At 43.4% G+C, this 21,715-nt stretch overlaps 1 protein-coding gene across 1 annotated transcript in view; it reads left to right on the forward strand.

Moving 5' to 3' along the window:
* Positions 1-21,715, forward strand: part of LOC126161548 (protein Wnt-6-like) — a 651,979-nt gene that overhangs the window by 479,706 nt on the left and 150,558 nt on the right. Inside the window, exon 2 of the mRNA XM_049917481.1 lies at positions 787-1,007. Within this exon, the coding sequence (XP_049773438.1) occupies positions 787-1,007 (221 nt within the window). The remainder of the gene's footprint in view (positions 1-786; positions 1,008-21,715) is intronic.

Here is a 21,715-nt window from a genome sequence, read left to right on the forward strand (position 1 = left end):
CGTTTGTTTCTTCTCAGAAATTATATTAATGCAAGTTATCTGCTTTAATAAATATTAGAACCACATTGAATAAACTTTTATGACTCAAATTCGCGATGAACGTTGTCAAAAATTAATAATCTTGTCAAATAAATCAGTAATACTTCTTCCTTAATATAATTCTTCATAAATAAATTCTCGGAGCACGTATTCAAACTTTTGTAGTATACACTAGTTTATTATCTTCATATATACTACATATAGACATGAACATGAGCCTTGACAAGATAGGACTGAAAATTTACAACATGATTAAACTTTCTATGTCGTCATTGTTGTAGAAACATTACAAATTCTTATTTTTTCAGTTTTTAGAAGCACGACGCAACAACTCGGTTTCAGGATCTTCTGTTGCTCTTTGGCTGTCGACCCGCGACGATTAGTGGCCAGCAATTATCTCTCTGGCCCCGGCAGTGAAGATGCTGTCTCCGTTCGTTGCGCCGCCCTCTCCGTACATGAAACATAAAAATAAATACAAAACTTTAGATAATTCGCAAACATTACAAATATTACAAAATACATAAACAAAACACTACATGAAACTTATATTCACCTGTAAACTGGGCTGACACTGGTGGATGGGTGACGCTTCAATTTCGCGTCCCACTGCAGGCTGAGTAGACTGCTTGCCGTGAAAATCGATTGAGACACGGAATTCGCTCGAGTAACAAGGGCTCTAAGACAGTGGGGGCGCCTTTCTCAGTTTGCCGAGGCACCTGTGTGAGACTGTGACGTTTCTGCCGGCAGGGCCGCGGGCAGTCACGTGGTGCTGGACCCGACCATGATCTGCAAGAAGACGCGGCGGCTGCGCGGCAGGCTGGCCGAGATCTGCCGCAAGGAGCCGGCGCTGCTCAAGGAGATCTCCAAGGGGGTGGCGCTGGGCACGCGCGAGTGCCAATTCCAGTTCCGCAACCGCCGCTGGAACTGCACCGCCGTGCGCCGCAGCCTGCGCAAGGTGCTCATGAGAGGTGCGTACACGCAGCGTGCCTGCAACTTGCCGAGTGCGTGCCGCATAGCGGGCATTTCATGCAGGGCTATGCCCGCTTCTGTACCAGCACTAAAGTGCGCGTCATTTATGACGGCGGCCGAGTTTAGGTTCGTTCTGCGCATCTGACGTCACAAAACACAGTCAGCCAATGAACAGAGAACGACGTTGCCAGAGCTCGACTGCAGTACACAGCACGGACGAGTGTCTTCAGTTTTAGAAACGTTCAGTCATAAATAAAGTAACTGAGCGAAAGCAATGTCTTGATAGCAGAATTTCTTTTAAAGAAACTTCGGAAAAAGCATTCTTTATACCAGTTGCTTCATGTTCTATTAATTAATTAATTAAACCAAACAAGCAATATGCCTCCCAATTCAGGCGATACCAAGGAAAGGTGTTTGTATCATTCTCACTAACCGCTGTTTCGCAATAAAGAACAGCGGTAATTGTTTATTTCCTATTGTACTTCGACGAAACGTGAGTAATTCATAGTCATACCAACAGTATTTGTCGGTATTTTGCGTCCACGTTTAAAGTCCTCCAGTATCTATAGTGAGTGACGTGCTGCGTTAGCGTAATGGTTAAAGTGTTTAGCTACGAAGCGAAAGGTTTCGAGTTCATACCTTGTTCTGTGCTTAATATTTTCTTTATTTAAAAACAATATCGAAGTGTGTTACTTCATGAATTTTATTCGTTTGAATGTAATTTTTTGAAATTTCTAGTGGCAACTGAAATCAACCATATGGAAAGTATGCGCTGTTGACTTTTACCTCTGTAAACTCTTCAAAATTTCGTGCAGTGGTTTACTACATTTAATGCTGCACAATAACTGCATTGAACATCGAAACAAAATTAAGTCATTTTTGGGGGGAAGGTATCAGTCAAGAAGATGTGTAAAAATCAAATTTTTGGGCCAAATAGTTTTTGTGAAATCGAATGATAAAGTGTGTCAAAGCAGTCGGAACACTATGTGTCTGCACAGGCGAGCAGTGCAGTTATGACAAAATCGCGCAGAGCGCGGAATGCAGGGAGCACGTCTCTGTAGCAGCGAAAGGGTTAATGCGGCCGTGGTGGCTTTATTTCATAAACTGCGCGCTCTCCCCCCTAAACGTAAGTTTGCGAACCATACTATACTATGGCGCTGCTTATCTTGGCGTGTGCGACTGGCAACGCAGCAATCTCCCGCGTCTGGGCGGGCATGCGCGAACCGCCAAGATAAAAGAATTGAACTATAGTCACAAACAATAGGGAAGGTAGAGAAGGTTCCCCACTCCACTCCACAACGACAGGTGGTAGGTAGGCTACATGCACCGTGGAAGATGATGGACTAGCACAGACAGTGGAGACTCTACATCTACATCTACGTATATACTCCGCTAGCCACCAAGCGGGCCCGCCGGTGTGGCCGTGCGGTTAAAGGCGCTTCAGTCTGCAACCGCGTGACCGCTACGGTCGCAGGTTCGAATCCTGCCTCGGGCATGGATGTGTGTGATGTCCTTAGGTTAGTTCGGTTTAATTAGTTCTAAGTTCTAGGCGACTGATGACCTCAGAAGTTAAGTCGCATAGTGCTCAGAGCCACCAAGCGGTGTGTGGCGGAGAGCACAATTCGCGCCAAAGTCATATTTCACCCCCCTCCCCCCCCCCCCCCCCCCGCCACACCTCTCCGCCCACCGACAAACTCTGGGAGGTTGTAGGGGACATCAAAACAAATATTTTTCCCTAATGTCATTTTTTCCTATGAGGAGTATTTAAACCGGTAGAGGAAGATTTCTCAGGCGGCAAATTAATTAAACCATCAAACACTTTTCCATTTTTTTATGACCAAGACACAATACATTAACACAACCCAATTTCAATTACAGTAGATCCATTGACACGTAAACAAAGTTTACACCGTCGGATCATGTTCTGTCTGACACGTGCAAAAACCACACGAGTATCCTGAATTCTTCCTGCTGCTGTTACTACTATCTGAGCAATCAGATCCTCTTATGATGCAACAGGAGTTACACAAACAAGGTTGCGCATCTCTCTCCACACAAAAAAGTACAGAGGGGACATATCTGGCGATCGAGCAGGCCATGGTACAGGACCACCTCTGTCAGTCCACGTTTGTGGGAACCGTCGGTGCAGGAATCGACGCACACGACGACTGATATGTGCCGGCGCCCCGTCGTGTTGGAACCACATGCGCTGTCTTGTAGGGAGCGGGACGTCTTCCAGCAATTCTGGCAATGCTCTGGCGAGAAAATTGTAATAGTGCCTGCCATTTAATGGCCTAGGTAGCAGATACGGCCCAATTAAACAGTTCCCAACAACACCGACCCACACATTAACGAAGAACCGCACTTAATGAGCGCTAGTAACTGTGGCATGTGGGTTATCCTCACTTCAAACATGCGAATTGTGCATGTTGAAGACGCCATCACGCCCGAAGGTTGCTTCGTCGGTAAAAACACAGAGGATGGAAATGTAGGATGCATTTCACACTGTTCCAGGTACTACTGCGGAAACTGTGCTCTGGGTGGATAATCAACTGGTCCCAGGTTGTGGACACGCTGTAAGTTAAATGGACGTAACAATTGCTCTCGAAGGACTGTTCTTACATTCGTCTGATTCGTCCCCATGTTACGTGCAATTGCACGAGTGCTGATTGAAGAATCCCGTTCCACATGCTGCAAGACAGCTTCCTCAAATTGCAGCGTTCTTACCGTGCGACGGCGTCCTTGTCCAGGTAATCTAGTAAATGACCCGGTCTCATGCAGACGTTGGTACACAGCAGCAAAGGTCGTATGATGCGGGATACGGCGATTAGGATATTGTTTTCGATAAACTGGCTATGCAGCTCGTCCGTTGTGGTGCGCTATGTAGTACGTACCAACCATATCAGCGTACTCGCTCCATTAGTAAACAGAGACAATGCACTACTACACTGGTGGACAGCAGTTGCCTACAGTTGAAAAGCGTAATACGCCCTCTAACAACTGAAGATCGTAATACGGCCTCTAACAACTGAAGAGCGTAATACGGCCTCCACCGGTGTAAATAATCCTCATGAGAAAAAATGACATTAAGGAAAAATATTTGTTCTGATGTCTCCTACAACCTCCCAGAGTTTGTCGGTTTAAATACGTTTCATCCTGTACATCCTCGGTGAAGATCGGATTTCGGAATTTAGTGAGCAGCCCCTTCCGTTTAGCGCGTCGCCTATCTGAAAGTGTCTCCCACTTCAAACTTTCTATGAGATTTGTAACGCTCTCACGATGGCTAAATGTACCAGTCACGAATCTTGCCGCTCTTCTTTGGACCTTCTCAGTCTCTTGAATCAGACCCAACTGGTAAGGGTCCCATACAGACGAACAATACTCTAAGACTGGACGAACTAACGTATTGTAAGATATTTCCTTTGTTGAAGGACTGCATCGCTTCGGTATTCTACCAATAAACCGCAATCTAGAGTTTGCCTTACGCGTTACTTGTGTAATCTGATCATTCGATTCGAGATCATTTAGAATAGTCACACCCAGGTACTTGTCGGATGTTAACCGCTTCCAAAGACTGGGCATTTACTTTGTACTCGTACATTAATGGGGAATTTCGCCTTGTTATACGCAGTAGGTTACACTTACTAATATTGACAGATAACTGCCAGTCATGACACCACACATTTATTTTCTGCAAATGCTCATTGATTTGTTCACAACTTGCGTTTGATATTACTTTCCTGTAGACTGCAGCATCATCGGCAAACAGTCTATTGCCGCTGTGAATACCATCAACCAGATCGTTTATGTAAATCGCAAAAAGCAGCGGACCTATTACGCTGCCCTGGGGCACACCTCAAGTTACCCTTGTTTCTGTTGAAGTCCCCCGTTCAGGACGACACACTCCTCCCTGTCTGTTAGAAAACTTTCTATCCAACCACATATGTCATCGGATAAACTATAAGCGCGCACTTTTCGGAGCAAGGGACAGTACGGATCTCAGTCGAACACCTTTCGAAAGTCGAGGAATATGGCATCAACCTGGGAGCCGGTATCTAGAGAGTGTTGTATATCATGCACAAAGAGGGCCAGCTGTGTCTCGCATGACCGCTGTTTCCTAAAAACGTGCTGGTTTCTGCAGATGAGCTTCTCAGAGTCTAGAAAGGTCATTACGTGCGAACACAAAATGTGTTCCATGATGCTACAACAAATCGATGTCAGTGAAATTGGCCGGTAATTATGTGCATCCGATTTTCTACCCTTTTTATAGATTGCTATGACCTGGGCCTTCTTCCAGTCCCGTGGAAATTTCCGCTGTTCCAATGATCTCTGATAGATGATGGATAAGAATTGTGCTATATTTGTAGCATAGTCAACATAAAATCTTACGGGGATACCGTCTCGGCCAGATGCCTTCCTGGCTTCTAAGGATCTTAACTGTTTTACAATACCAGATACACTAAACACTATGTCAGCGATCCTTGCGTTTGTTCTATAATTGAAAGGGGGAATGGTGCTGCAGTCCTCTACCGTAAACGAGTTTTTGAAAGCTAGGTTTAGAATTTCGGCCTTCAGTTTATCATCGTCAGTTACATTACCCGTACTGTCAGCAAGAGAAGCATAGATTTTACGTACGGCCAAAATTTTTTGGGGTTATTTTTAGAATCTGCAGATAAAATAATGCTTTCAAATTCGTTAAAAGAACCTCTCGTTGTCCTCCCGACAGCTGCTTTCATTTCGCGTTATTTCTGTTTGTGAGTGGGGCAGTGACTATGTTTAAAACGACTGTGCAAAATTCTCTGCTTTCTCAGCAACTTCCGAATTTGTTTGTTGTACCAAGGTGGATCCTTTCCCTCCCCTATATTTCTGCTAAGCACATACTTCTCTAGCACTTCCACACAAAGAGGCGGTAACGTGAATAACGTTAAATATCAACTATTAATACGAGGGCGTTCAATAAGTGATGCAACACACTCTTTCCGTCAGTTTTAGTTGAAAAAAAATGCGGAATTTTTTACGGGACAGCGCGGAATATTCCCGCTTCAGCCCCTATCGTTAACTGAAGTACCTATAGATAGCGGCTCTACACGTAGCCTTCACTGTGGCGGCTGTAATGGAGGTGCGCTCCAAACAGAGACCTGTCACTGAGTTTCTTTTCGTGGAAAAGCAGAGCATCGCAGATATTCATAGGCACTTGCAGAGTGTTAAAGGAAATATGGCAGTGAACAACGCACGATGAGTCGTTGGGCTAGGCGTATGTCAGCATCGCAACAGCGTCGCGCAAACCTGTCCGATCTCCCCGCGTGACGGCCAGCCACACACAGCTGTGAGTCCTGCAGTGTCGCAACGTGCGGACACTCTCATTCGAGATGATCGACGTATCATAATCAGACACCTCGCTGTTCAATTGGACGTTGCAGTTGGTAGTGCTGACACATTGGTCCATCAGTTGGGGTACCCACAGGTGTGCGCCTGCTGCGTTCCTAACCGCCTATCAGAAGACCACAGAGAGCTCCCATCTGTTTGGTCCAATAAGGGATGCACTTTGCGGGAAGCGATAGATGCATGATGGGGACGTTACTAATGCAGCAAGACGTTGGCTCCGTCGTAGACCTGTAGAGTGTTACCATGAGGGCATACGGCACCTAGCCACGCGGAGTGGCCGCTCGGTTTGAGGCGCCATGTCACGGACTGCGCGGCCCCTCCGGCCGGAGTTTAGAGTCCCCCCTCGGGCATGGGTGTGTGTGTTGTTCTTAGCGTAAGTTAGTTTAAGTAGTGTGTAAGTCTAGGGACCGATGACCTCAGCAGTTTGATCCCTTAGGAATTCACACACATTTGAACATTTAGAACATAAGGGCCCTTGCAGTAAGGTGGGGTAAGGCTGTTGCATTGGATGGAGATGATGTTGAGAAATAGGATTTTTCAGCAAAAAGTTTGGGGAATAATATGGTGTATTAGAATCCTGAATCAAACCAGCCTGCTTTTAGGGAAAAAAATGTGTTGTGTTACTTACTGAACGCCTCTCGTAAAATTAATTACTATAAAGCTATGCTAACCATACTGGAATCACTTTATTAAAAAAAATCATTCAGAAGATAAACAGCAGAAAGACATCAATACTTGTACCGCGAAATTCAGCGGATATCGTCCATCATCAACGAACAGCGATTGATGCGGGCACCTGAGGCACTTGCAGGAGAATTCCCGAAGCAATATCGGTCTGTGCTCTCTGAAGTATTTTTTTAATTATTTATTTGTTTAACTTACTAAAATTATAGTCATCAGAAGCTCTCTTACTCCTAACCAGGTATTCTGCGTACGTTACATCACATATATTACGATGGGCATGTTATACTAAATTCAGATATTAAAACTTACTATAGTACAGATAAAAAACACACATAGTTTATATTCGTTCATGATAACTACAACAATATATTGAAATTATGGGAAGGTAGGTTTTACGTGTGAGCGCTTGCAGCAATGGGCATGAGAGCAGGGGGTGGAGGAGGGCAAGAAAGAGCAATATGATAATATACAGTTAGTGGACATAAGGGAAAGGAAGGTGTCGTGACTCATAGAGGAAGGAAGAGAGAAGGAAGCATAACTGGTAAGTGATAGGAGCATTTGCTTTCCTATTTGGCAGAGGGAATATACCATCTTCGTTAATTTTTGAATAATTGTAGAGTGAACGCAGTAGAATTTTAGATTCAAGATATTACGTAACGTGCAAGTTCATTGGGTCACTCTTTGTGTCATACAAAGAGACTTCCGACACTGGAGGCTGGTGACATCAGCTATGATCGGAGCGCTGCTCGGCCGTATAGTTAGAGATCGCAAATAAACATTCACCTGCAGAACTTGCTGGCTCTCATACGTTATTAACGTTATTAAAAATTCAATTTTATCTGTAATTTCCTTATTTGACGCTGAAAGATTAATTAAACAAAATGAAGTGACATTCGTTATTATGTGAAATTATTGTGTTAAAATCCATTTCAGAAAAGTAGTAGTAATCCCAATTGTCATATTTATTGTCAGTGACCAAACAATACATACTATGAATTGCGATCTCCGACATGAAATCCAGAGCGACAAAGTGATAGCTATAGATGATCCGTGGTCAGCAAACCTCTCTTCAGTCACCGAGCGCGGATTGGTAGGGCCTAATATCACTGTTTATCGAGCGTAGTCGGCTATATACAACTTTTTGTAATGAACAGTTGATGAAGTTCGAATATTTAAGCAGAGTTCTGTTTCGTGATCGGGACGAGAATCTACAACCGCCACTGCAAGTCCATACTGTCGTTTAGAGACCAATAATTCAGTTGCTGTAGACTGCTGGCATCATTTAGCATCTTTACAGACGGTGAACAGTGTGTGGTATTTCAAACAAACTCACCAGAAAAAAGTACTTACATGTATGTTCCACGTAAATTATTTGTTGGGGTAAGGCGGAACCATCTCGGACGCTTTTCTTCCCTTTTTTTTAAAGCTGAGTGGCCAAACATCGCAGGAACGGTTGTCCGATATCAAGATGTGGCGTGTATGGCGCCTAAATCTTGCGACTAAAAGTTGCACATGCCCCAACTGTTTACACGATATATGAGCAGTCAGCTAGAGACAGGTGTGCAGTGAACAGGGAAGTACGTAGCCCCAGTTAAGAGGGTAGGCAGGGTAGATATTTTTTTGCCAAATTTTTTTATTGGCTTAAAACGTTCCTTAGGCAGTCTGTTCTTAAGATTCATTCAAGCAAACTGTGGCATAAAAGCTAAAATATCTTGAAACTGTGATTTAAAGCATGGAAGTGTGGCGCATCCGTGCGCTCGAATGCAACCGATGTAATACTATAATAGTTACCTACGGGTCAGGGGGCTTGCCAATTTCTCATGGTATTACAGAGGGCATTAGTACCAACGAAAATACTTTTCTCAACAATATTTCTCTTCGTAACATAGTTCACTTATAGTAAACAGTCGAAAACCATGTGCTTGTCTCGCGTCTGCTTAACTTGTCATTTCCTATATTTTTTATACGAAGTAAAACATGAACGCTTGAAAGTGACAGACAGACGTATTTATACGGATAGAAAAGGTTCAAAAGGTAATCCCAATCATGCAAAGAACACCGGCCGGGGTGGCCGAGCGGTTCTAGGCGCTACAGTCTGGAACCGCGCGACCGCTACGGTCGCAGGTTCGAATCCTGCCTCGGGCATGAATGTGTGTGATGTCCTTAGGTTAGTTAGGTTTAAGTAGTTCTAAGTTCTAGGGGACTGATGACCTCAGAGGTTAAGTCCCATAGTGCTCAGAGCCATTTGAACCACGCAAAGAACGCTTCGATTGGTAAGAGGAAGCCAGTTCATATACATAATTTCGTCAAAATGAAGGTGTTCCGATACTGACGAAAAAAAGCCCAAATGTACGGTGGCGAATAAATGTTTGTTCAATCTAAATATTTAAAACAAAAACACAATTTGAAACTTTAAACGCTTGTTTTTTCAAAACAAAACTTTTGGTTGGCGGGAGCTATAATTTGTAAAATATACAAGCTGTTACATTATACCTTTTTCCAACGTGTGCATCGGTTTTTTTTTTCTACTGCAGTACGTAGGATTCTATTTTTGGTGTATCTTTTCATAATGACTCTTTTGTCGGAAAAATTGATTCACTTTTATTTCAAAGTGTCACCATTGTGTTAAAACCAGTTCTTTATATGCCTACCTACTACGTTACAAACCAGTTTTTGAAATTTTGGTCTGGGCTGAATATTGTAGTGTTCGGAGCTCCCACTAACCACCCTCGCACTCTGCGAAGGCCTTTCGTTAATGTCGTGTTGTGTCATCTAAGTGCAATTTTTTCATTAAAAACACGTAATACACCCCTGAGTGTGTACAATAAAGGTCTAAAGTTAGTTTTGTAATTTATTTTTTGTTTTATAGAAGAAAAATCATGAATATCAGTTTACCATGATCTGCCCCCATTAATAGACTTTGTGCTTAAATAATAACAGCTACAAGACGCATGGGACGTGGAATACAGGAGATCACACAATAATTCGTATTTCCAAGATCAACAGCATCTCAGGTTTATCTGCAGTACCGCAGAGACAATATTTCCACATTCATGAATCGCGGCGCAGGACGACCGCAGTTGTTTGACGAAATGGCATCGCGTTCCTCCCGTAGAGCCATACGGGGCGACCGACGTCTACTGTGAGTCAAACCGCCGCCTATTTGAATGTGAGAACGTCGGGGACCAGTTTCTGTTCGGAGTACGGAGACAAACGCACCGCAGAGGCCCCAGCAGCCAACGACCGGCATCACATTTAGTGCCGTCCCATGACTTCTGTCACGCCGTCTATACCAGTAATTCTGGAAGACACTGTTTGAGCTTTGAAGCAATGTTCCGTTACAGTGCCTGCCAGGCCGGCTGGACCCTCTGAAACAGCCTGGTCCCATGAGCCCAATAACTGCAGAAGTGACACGCAATAGTAATGCTACCAACTACCCGGACTGCTAAGACAATAACGTAACGAAAATCTACGCCCTAGCTACCGGGCTGTTGCAACAGAGTCTCCATATAGAATACCGGGAAGGTGCTAAATCTAAGCACTAAATAAAATTCAGCTTCCAAGTTACTAAAGTTTTGATGTTTCAATAGACTTTCCTCAACTTTACAAAAGGTTTAGCATATGCAAGTTATAAAAAAATGGACCGTACACAAACAAACATAATAAACCTTGATGCCTTGTTAACCTGCTATTGTAGCTGCAATAACCGATCTAATAACTGCGCCGGACACCTGGTGTCGTATTTAGACGTTGCTGACGGCAGCACCGTATTCCGCCTGTTTACATGTCTCTGTATTTGAATACGCATGCCTATACTAGTTTCTTTGGCGCTTCAGTGTATTATTCTTTTTAGTTACGTACAATGTTTATTTAAAGTGACTGAGTATGAAGTCAAGTGCTGCTAAACATTGTACATGTTGGTGTATAACCTGCAAAATCTAAGTTACCAAAATAAATTTGTGATGGATATTACAAGGCAGTGCAATGTACAGGAAGTGGACAAATTACGGAAACGTCGAACACACTACCCAACTACACGCGTAATACGGTGGAGGAAAACAACTGGTATTCAAAAGAGCTGCCAGTAGTCTCGAAATGGGTAAACACAATTTCTGTATGGTTTTAAACAGAATCTTACCGCAAAATAGTGCCAAGTCCAGGTAACGGTGGTAGTGGAGCAAGCGATCATGCATTATTGCCTCCGAAGTAGACAACAAAGGCTGCGTAATAATGAGGTCTGGTGACTGTGGGGATCAGAGGAGATTGGACGATCCATCCTCCTGCTCACAAAAATAGTCCTCGATGATAAGGGGTTCGTGAACTTGGCGTCTGACATCTTGGAACACGGCGTCAACACAGGAGAACAAACATTGTACTACGGGATGGACCTCATCTGGCGAAATAGTCACGTAATTCTTGTCAGGAAAACGACCTTGCAGAGTACCGATGGGGTTCATCGAATACTACTATACGGCTGCCCAAATCATCACCGAACTCCTGTCATCTTCCACTCTTGGACGTAAACTCGGCCAGAACTTGGAAACGCTATGCATCAAGACTCATTCGACCAAATAGCATTCCTCCATTGCTCCGTAATCCAGGTTTCATGGCTTCGGCACCACATTTATCTGTTACGGTCATTTGCATCACAGATGACTGGCGTTTGAATTCCAGTTGGCCCATGTTACGGAGCTTCCTTCGTGTTCTTTTGGCGCTGACAGGATTCGCGAGTGCGACATTCAATCCTGCAGAAACTTTTGCAGATGCTATGCTTTTATTTTTCGTCACAATTCTCTTCAATGACCGTCTGTCACGATCCCTCAACATACGCTTTCGTCCGCGTTGTTTGAGTTACCAGATGATGTTTTTCCCCTTTCCCTGTACACGGTTTAAATCATCGATTCGATGTCTGTTGAGACACCAACACTTTGGCGCCCTTCGTTACGAGAACAGCCCCATACGAGCACCAACAGTTTGCCGACGTTCGAGTGCTCTGAGCTCCGACACACTCTTAACTACACAAAACTGTGTTCTGACCACGCCTGACACTTACAGCGTATTGGGGACATTGCGCAGGTGCAGTTCGTTGTCAAATACAACAATGCAAGGTGCAGGCTTGCAGCAGCTCCGTCTATTTTCAAGCTTCTATTTCTCGAGATTTTCCGTATTTTTGTCCACCTTCTGTAAATATTCTAAAACATTAGAGTCTTCTCGTTTCATAAACTTTCCGTCGCCGGTAACGTAATTTCCATTATTTCCAGCAGCACGACCATATCGTCCAGAAAAACTTGTTAATGGCAGAGAAAATACATAGTATCAAAAATCAAAAAAGGGAAAAATCTCCAAATACGTTTCTTCTTTAGTTTCGCTTCTCTCGGATTTAAAGTTTAATGATTATGCTGTAGGAGCGAAGACTGGGCGAAACGTTATGTAATATGACCGTCAGGATAAAACGGAATGGGCGTAACAGCAAGACATAATTATTATTATCAATCTACGGAAGACAGAGTAAAACATTGCCTTCATAGTTGTTCCTGTGTACTAATTGTGGCATCTAAAAACAGGTCTGCAAAAATAAAAATTGACAAAAAGTCGTAGAAAGACATCTTACGAAGGGTAAAGTCTGTAAAAGGGAGAAAACATACGGTGTCCATGTACGACGTAAGGGTGTTTCTACACTTAGCATGGGATGTGCATCGGCTATTACACTTCCAATAAAAAGCAGTCAACATCACAATAGATATTTGTTTTAAATTCTGATTTAACAAAATTAATAAGTTTAAAAAGTGAAAAACTATTGCGATCTGCACCGTTTTAATTAAAATATTAAGTATGATCACTGTGTTCTGTAACGACGCCAAAAACCATTATATCTTATTTCCTTCTACAGCTCTCCCAGTTGGCTAGTCGCGTCTTCCGTGAGTTGAGTATAAACTAGGAGTTGCTCTGCGCTAAGAACAGCATCACAATTTCAGAAAATATTGCCAAACACTAATCGAATTTTGGCTGCCGAAATTCTTGAAATCACAAGGCGAATACTGTCTTCTATCTCTACGAATTGATGGGAATTGTTTGTGTGCACCTTACTTTTTAACATTCCCAAAGTTAGAAATCAAATGAATTTAGATTTTTGGACCGGTTTTGTCAGTCAAGAATACTGTTGTCATCAACAACGCATCGTCATACTTGTCCCATGCCAATTCACTTTAAAAAAAAAAAGAAGTTTAGGTATGTTGTCCAAAAACCTATTAGAAGGTATGGCTCAAAGGGAGAAGATCGGTCCAATAATAATTCTGTCTGAATTGCGCACTAAACTCATGTGTTCAAGCCAAGTAGAAACTTTTTATGTAGTCTAACTGGCAACTGCCTGCAGTGCAAGTCTTGGTCGAGTATCTACAGACTCAGAGGGCGCCAAACGCACATCATTATTCCTCAGTACTTCAGCACCCTACTTCTTTCCAAAGCGATTATTCCGTACGATTCCTTAAACTTCGGCCTACTATTCAGTATTACAAAATTTTGATCTGAGTCTATATCTTGTCCTAGGTACGCCTTATAACTAAGAATCTGATTTCCGATTTTCAGTTTGACCTTGATGTCATACATCTGGCATCTTCCCGTGTCTCCAAGTCTTTTCCAAGAATAAGTCCATCCCTTGTGATATTTGAACGTGGAAATGAGCGTGTAGCATCGTTGACCGGGAGGCCCCATCTGGGGAAGTTCCGCCGCCGACTGCTAGTCTTATTTCAGTCGACGCCACGTTGGGAGACTTGTGCGCCGATAATGAGGATGAAATGATGAGGAGGACAACACAACATCCAGTCCCTGAGGGGAGAAAATCTCCAACCCGGCCGGGAATCGAACCCGGGCCCGGCTGCATGGAAGGCGAGCACGTTACCACCCAGCTAAGCAGGCGGACATTTGAACGTGTATTCGCTGTTACTAATTGACATTTATTGCGGAATGTATTCTCCTCTCTCATTGCTACTATCGACCCCATATTCTCCCGTAGCTCTATTGCCTATGGTTTACTCCACTACAGAGTTCCAATCCCCCCACCACAGCGTTCCAATTCCCCACGACTCTTAAGCTTCGATCATTCTTTACCTACTGAGTTACTCTTTCAGTATCCTGATAAAATTTATCTTTTTCTTGATAGTCTTATTGTGGCGAAGGGAAGTTCAAATGGTTCAAATGGCTCTGAGCACTATGGGACTTAACATCTGTGGTCATCAGTCCCCTAGAACTTAGAACTACTTAAACCTAACTGACCTAAGGACATCACACACATCCATGCCCGAGGCAGGATTCGAACCTGCAACCGTAGCGGTCTCGCGGTTCCAGACTGAAGCGCCTACAAACGCACGGCCACACCGGCCGGCGAAGGGAAGTATTATCGCTGTTGTTTTACTGTCGATTGTGATGTGAATAACGCTATTATTGAACTGTTCACAGTAGCTCCTTCTTTGGCGTACCTTCATATGCACAACGAATCCCACTCTCTCTACATCACTTTTCTGCTATTGTTGCTATCTGAATCTGACGTCAGTTCCGTGTCTTGCTTCGCTTTCACTTCACTGACACCCACTATGTACAGATTGAGCTCTTGCCTTTACGTTTTCAGATTTTCTAATTTTCTTACCGCATTTAGACCTTTCGTTGGTAACTCAAACCTTCTCCCTTGGTGACCTCCCTACTAGCTGTCTTCTCCTGGGTATACAAATGGAGAACTAATACGAAACTTTCTTTCCAGTGAAGGCTACGTGTTCTGTGGGTAAACATACAGTGGTTTCCATTGCTTTCTACATCCTCATGCCGTCGACCATTGCCGATTCTTCTGATTTTTGGCGCAGCTTCCCAACACAGGGGCAGGTGTGTGGCTTGAACCTGTATCTGCTCCTCAGCTCTCTCGGACAAGTTCGTTGCCTGAACGAGGGTGATTGCTTATTTTGAAAGTGTTCGGTTACCATTGCTGATGATTTTCATTCAAAATTTTAAGCAGTGATGAAAGTGAAAACCCAGGACTTCTTGATTAACTGTCGTAGACGCTACCACTACACTTGCTGGACAAAACAGATTTTGACGGAAGACAATTGCTCAGGCAATGGTCTCGTATTCGCGAGGACAGAGACTCAAATTCCCGTACAGTCGTATAGATTTAAATTTTCCGTGATTTCCATAAACACTTAGGCAAATTGCGGGATGGTTTCTTTAAAGAAACACTTCCTGTTTCCTTCGCAGTCCGAGCGTGTGTTCCGTCTCCAGTGACTTGTCGATGACGGGACGTTTTTTCTTGGATGTAAGACACAGAGGTGAAAATATAAGGCATCAAACCCGGAGATACTTGATGGCTGTTAAATATTGTTTAACGTCTTATGAAAAGGGGATTAATGATAAGGAAAAGACACCACCATCTCCGGGACGCTTTGCAATTAATAACGGATTATTGGCGCTTTTGCACATTGGAATTAATTTCTCAAGGCTTTACCCGTATAAAGTTTATGATTGCTTGTAATGAAAGCAAATGTAAAGAACTTGCTGAATGAGGATTTTGGCTGGCAGTCGAAGGGGACGAAATACTTTTTGTGTACTACACCGAAAGCATGTGCAACCCAAGAACGATATATCTGCTGTGCAGAACTGTCATGCATTTGTATTGAGATTAACGAACAGGTAGGTGTCGACGGGTGTTCTGTTGAGCACTTTAAGCTCCTTGTGAACACCTGGAGCTAACGACCACCTGAAAACGATCTTACCGATTTAAGTTATATGTCTTACAAGATAGTCAATGTGGGAAGAGGTTTAGGATGGTAGCTGATAAAAGGCACGAACAGAAAGATGAAAATTGCGCCTAGCAATGCAAAACCAAAATGATGGATGAAGCTGAATGCTTTAGAAATCTCTTTAAAGCTGAGGACTGATGAAAGAAAGAGCTCTGAACAGAGTTCTGTATTTGCGGAGGCAGAGAAAAAGGTATATTCACGGTGCCAAGTGAAGAATGGCAAGAGTGCTTGCGTTTCCTTCCCGATGAAGGTGATTCATAATTGTCTTTTGGTAATACAACTTCTTTCTTGTAAACCTTATATATGGAAGTGATCGCTTAGCCACGTGGGTGCGACCGTGCCTATACTAAGAATACATACTGCAAAAACGTATCTACTGAAGTGATCCCTCAGCCACGCAACAGTGATAGGAAAGTCACTAAAACCACACCATGTGATACTTTATTTTCATTCTCTTTCATTCATGAACGATATTTCAGAACCCTTTGCGATACCGCTGTGAGAAGGGGAAATTGACTTTCTGCGCTTCTTTTCAGTTTTATTTTAGAGAAGGTAATGACTGCAATGAACCGTCACCGAGAAAAACCCTTCAAGAGTTGTGACAACCACTTCCAACATAAGAGTGCATGCGACTGAGTGTTGTATGCCCTCTAATGTTGATGACTAGGGACACTATCATACACTATCAAGCAGACGTCAGGACTCGACGTAGTAAGATTTATTCTACACGAAACGCAACAAAAAGGCATTGCCAATCTTTCAGGATATTTTACCCATATGTACTGGAAGTATGTGTGTTTGTTGTGTAGATATAGCTCAGAAAAGGCTTTCTTTCCATTTTAAGACTCATTTCCCATACCCCAGTACGTTAACAATGGGAGACACAGAGGAGCATAATATACCGCTACACCACATGAAGGTGTTGCTTTCATGAAATGTTAAAGCATATGCTCTGTCAACACTGACATATCAACCGAAAGTCCTACTGAATCCCGTAATACCTTGATGTATTTTTTGTGTTGGCTTATACTTGGAGACACGTATATGGTTTCACAGCCTTCGACAACGTAGGTTCGAGGACTCTTTGTAACTCTTACCAGGGCTCGTTGTACAATGCTTTCCAAATGCTCCCACGAGTAAGTCCATTGGGGCTAGGTCTGCAGAATATAGAGTCCAGGGAATTCATCCATGGACTCATAGCCGTCTCTCCCACAACCTATTATTTAGAATATGAAGATGGTATCTGTTCTTTTGGACATGTCCGAAAGAACAGCTACCATCGGTTAACATGTAGCTCTCTTAGCATGAAATGATAATTAAATCAAGACCCTAAGCTGTCGACAGGTGTTGATATACATCAACGGGGACAGTTGAAAATGTCTGCCCCGACTAGGACTCGAACCCGGGATCTCCTGCTTGCATGGTAGACGCTCTATCCATCTGAGCCACCGAGGGCACAGAGGATAGTGCGACTGCAGGGATTGATCCCTTGCACGTTCCCCGTGAGATCCACATTCCCAACTTGATGTCCACACACTACATTCGTAGTGCCCCTACCCATTACACTCCATTACTCGCGGCAGACAATCTTACCGAGTTATGGCAATGCATTTGCGTCCAGCACAGAAGAAGAAGGTCAATGGCCGGTTAGCCTTAACTATATGAAGATAGTATCTGTTTTTTCGGACAGGCATGGTCTTTCAAAAGAACCATATCGGCATTCACCTATAAGCGATACAGGAAAATCAGTAAAAATTTAAATCTCGGTGGTCGGACGAGAATTTGAGCCACAATTCTCCCTGATGCAAATCCAGCGAGCTAACCCTGCACTACCGCGCTTGGTTTTAGTTGGTAATTACCACAAAAGCATAATTATGTTTATCATACTAGTAAGGAGCGCTTTTTGTGTTGAAAATAATTGAAACACTGTGGAGCAGAGAGTTAATTTACGTGAATACATTGTGATGTACACAGCCTCACAATAAAAAGTGGAGGTCCGGAAGGGCATGGTCGGGTGTCAATGTAACTTCGTACGCATGCGCGCCGTCGTTGGGTATTAACTGATCACAGTTGAAAATCTCTGTGACAGATAGAATGGCCACCAGAGAGCATTAGTGTTGTTCGTTTTTACTGTTGTTACCAGAACAGATAGGACAGATAAGTGGCGTGAACAGCCCCAGATCCTGGGTGACCATTGCGAAAGACGCTGAAATGCCATGTAGCTGTGTGAGACAGTATTATCAGCAACTGACAGAGTCTGAGAGGATTTGGGAATCTCCATTTGTCCGTGTGGTCAATCATGCAGAACCCAGTCGGGTGTGACTGTGGCACGATGCTGGAGTGCATGCGTACTCCTCATCAAGGTTCCAATCGATCGCGTGTGATCACCACAAGTGTGGATCGCCGTACTGTGCACCAGTTATAACGAAACTTCTTCGCATTTGCACCTGCCGTCTGCGAAAAAGTAAAGCTCTGCCTGTAACATTCTGTGTCGCCCGACACCACTGATCGGTGACAAGCAGCAGCCCGACTAGACGATCACCAGCCAATACGTAGGTCGCCGTTAACACCACAGCACGAACGGCTCAGTCTGGAGTGGTGCTGTGAACGGAAAACACGGAGTGCTGGTGAATGCCGTCACACTGTGGTCAGTGACGATTGGAGGTTCTGCACTGCCCCGCGTGACCATCGTCGGCAAGTATGCCGGCGACCTGGGGAGAGGTTCCATTTGTCCAATGTTTAGGAGTGGCACAGTGACTTTACTCCTGGTGTCACCGTGTGGGAAGCCATCGGTTATGACTTTAGGTCACTGCTGATAGTGAGTGAGGGAGACCTGACGCCACGGCGGTACGTCACGGTCATCCTACGTCCTCACGTGTTACCACTGTGCGACAGTATCGTCGTGCCATTTTTCAACAGGATAATGCTCGTCCATACATAGCACGTTTTACTGTGATCTGTCTGCATGGTGTTGAGGTACTTCCATTGACCAGCAAGGTCACCAGGTCTGTCCCCGATAGAACATGTATGGGATCAGTTTTGATTGAAACTCCTTCGCAGTGCCAGTACCCAGCATATCGAGAACCAATTACCACCGTTGTACGCCTAGTCGCCACAGAGGGAATGCGACTACTTTATGACACACTTTCCAACCGAATAACTGCATGCACCCTGGCTACATTTGGTGCTACGTCTTACTGAAAAGTGAGCTCATACTGCCAAATTCTTTATAAATTTGACTCGATTTCGTAATAACTAAAATAACGTCACATACTCTTTAAAGTAGTTGAGCTTCATTGCGTTTCTTCCTCCCCTCCTGTGCGCTTCACGTTTTTTGTCAGACAGTGTATTTATAATAAAAGTGGTACGTAAACACGGTAGAAATTTTGCCAGTCAGACCGTCGAATGCAAACAGATTTCGAGTAACGTTCACCTACAGGTCAGAATTGTCTATAAGAATCTGAGTCATGCACTCCGAACTCTAGTGATCTCCAAGCCATTATGTTTATTTTAAAGCAGTTTCAGTTGGTTACTGTACTATTAGCAGAAATGTCTGGAGAATGAGCTTGTCCGATCAATTTTTTGGTTTCCATAAGAGTGAATAAAGATCACAATGGTTGTACTAGAAAGTAAAAGAGGGACATTTTGGTCCGTAAAATATTTCAGTGCGGAAAATCGCTAATTTACTGCGTTTCATAAATCTAAATTTGAATTATTCCTCGATACCTTAATTTTAGCATACTAGGAAGCCATTTCGCAAGGCCACACATCATAATTAATGGAAACAGTAACTTTTTCATGACTTTGTCTTCTTTTTTAATAGCGAAAACTTTAACGACATCCGAACTGTGACAAAAGTCGAAACTAAGCGAGACGCACTTGCGTTTCTCTCTTCAAAAATTAAGCCAAGCCTTTTCCAGGCGTCGAATACGAATTGTTAAGTTGTCTATGAAACACGTGTTCCAAAAACATGATACTTTTCAAAGTCTCTGTTTGTACGTGCTATGTAAAAGACATTTAAAATTTGCAGAGCGCTTACGGACAAACGTTACACTGTTCCATACTCCCGTGACTTTGGAGGCAATTTAGGCATACCGGGCTAAAAATTAAAAAGAATAGTTACCTTCAGGCAACAGGACAGCAATAACGTGTAATACCACCTCCTATCCTCATAATGGGCTGAATTCGGTGAGGATGAGAGCCCATAAGGTTTTTGAAGTATATCTCATCCACCTGAAAGCTCTCAGTGATGAATAGATCTCGTAGACCTACCAAGTTGGAGGAGGGGAATTTCATTGCTGTGTTTCACAAGCTATTATCGAGACTGTAGAAACAAACCTCCTGGTTCACGTTGACAATAACCTGACCGAGTGGGCCCATGGCATGGTACCGGGAACACCCTGAAAACATCACAGAACAATTTCTGGGGTTAACTGCACTCTCCACACAACGCGGGTTAAAGACTCAGTGGCTTACCTCTCTAGCCCTGAACTGACTTAGTGGGCCGCCGCATAGGAATTCTTCCTACCTGATATGTGGAGATGCTCTCGTAGTTGTACGGCCTCTTGCAGAAGCTTAGCAGCGCCATCGGATTCTGAAAGTGCAACACTACTATGAAACGTCTCTGTGAATTCGTTTCGTTAGATGCTTGTCGAATTCGGTACAACTTATTCACTTTACTAATTGATTTTAGCTCAGTTCATGAACTCTTCCAGTAAGACTGAGCACTCAAATAAGGCTTATTGAATATTATATGTGTGTTTTAATCTGGGGTTTCGGTTTTGTTTTGTGGGAAACGCTGAGTTGATCATCGTCTGCTGGGAGCAGACTATGTTGCTTCTCGTTCGAAGGAGAGAACAGGATGACCAACTTAGGTTTCCAATACCTGAATAGAGAGGTTTACCCATCTTAGTCGAAGGCTGCTTTCGTGTGTGAGGTTGGTGACGGAAAACTACCCCTCTGATAGCTTCCGCTGCACGGGGAGCTAGGTAATCTCGAAAGAGAAAGCGGCACTCTTCGGTGAACGCTTGGTGAGTATGGATCGTACCTTTTAAGGGTGGTTACAGGTGATTGGAAGCAGGTTGAGTTAGGACTTCGTTATGTTTAACTGTTGAAATACTTAAGAACTTCAGCTTATCTAAAGCATGTGAAGCGAGTTATTTTTCCGAATGTACCATAATTATATTGCTTTAGATAGTCGATTTTTGGGTGTTTGAGTTAGAAGTGTGGAAGTTACTTTCTTCATTTTGAACAACGATGAAGCAGAATTTCAGATGGTAAATCTAATTAGGAAAAGCTGGTTAGGATCACTTCAACCGTACGTGCGTGTAATAGTGTAATACTGTGGCGAATCGAGCATGATTTTTAATGATTTTAATCTTAAATTTTGTGGTAGTTGCTTTTGTCTTTGTGTGTCGATTTCATGCCACGTGTTTGGTAATCAACGATCCTTCTGGTCCACCACGGCACCGCAATAGGCTTTACTTTAACAGTTTGCTTGTTGAATGAGCTATAATTTCTGCAAGAATGTCTGTTCTTTCGTGCGCTTTCTACAAAGCAGCACAACAGTTTGATTCGGAATGCACCACGTGCTCTAGTTCGGCCGTTTGCAAGCAGCAGACACAGTTAGTATGTTGAATAATTATCGCACAACCTCGTGCATTGGTTAAACCTCTGTCCAGAATAGTGCATGCGTAGAATCGTGCTGCGAATCTCACTGAGATATTTTTATGGTATGAATGCAAAGGAGATGATTATATCATTGTCTCCCACCCCCGTTTTCTGTGTTTCTTCTTGCTGTTGTTAAATTGTGCTCTGTTACATTCTAACGTAATTCTTACTTAAATATTCCTAGT

The sequence above is a fragment of the Schistocerca cancellata genome, chromosome 2 (genome assembly GCF_023864275.1).
Source record: "Schistocerca cancellata isolate TAMUIC-IGC-003103 chromosome 2, iqSchCanc2.1, whole genome shotgun sequence".
Classification (NCBI taxonomy): Eukaryota; Metazoa; Arthropoda; class Insecta; order Orthoptera; family Acrididae; genus Schistocerca; species Schistocerca cancellata.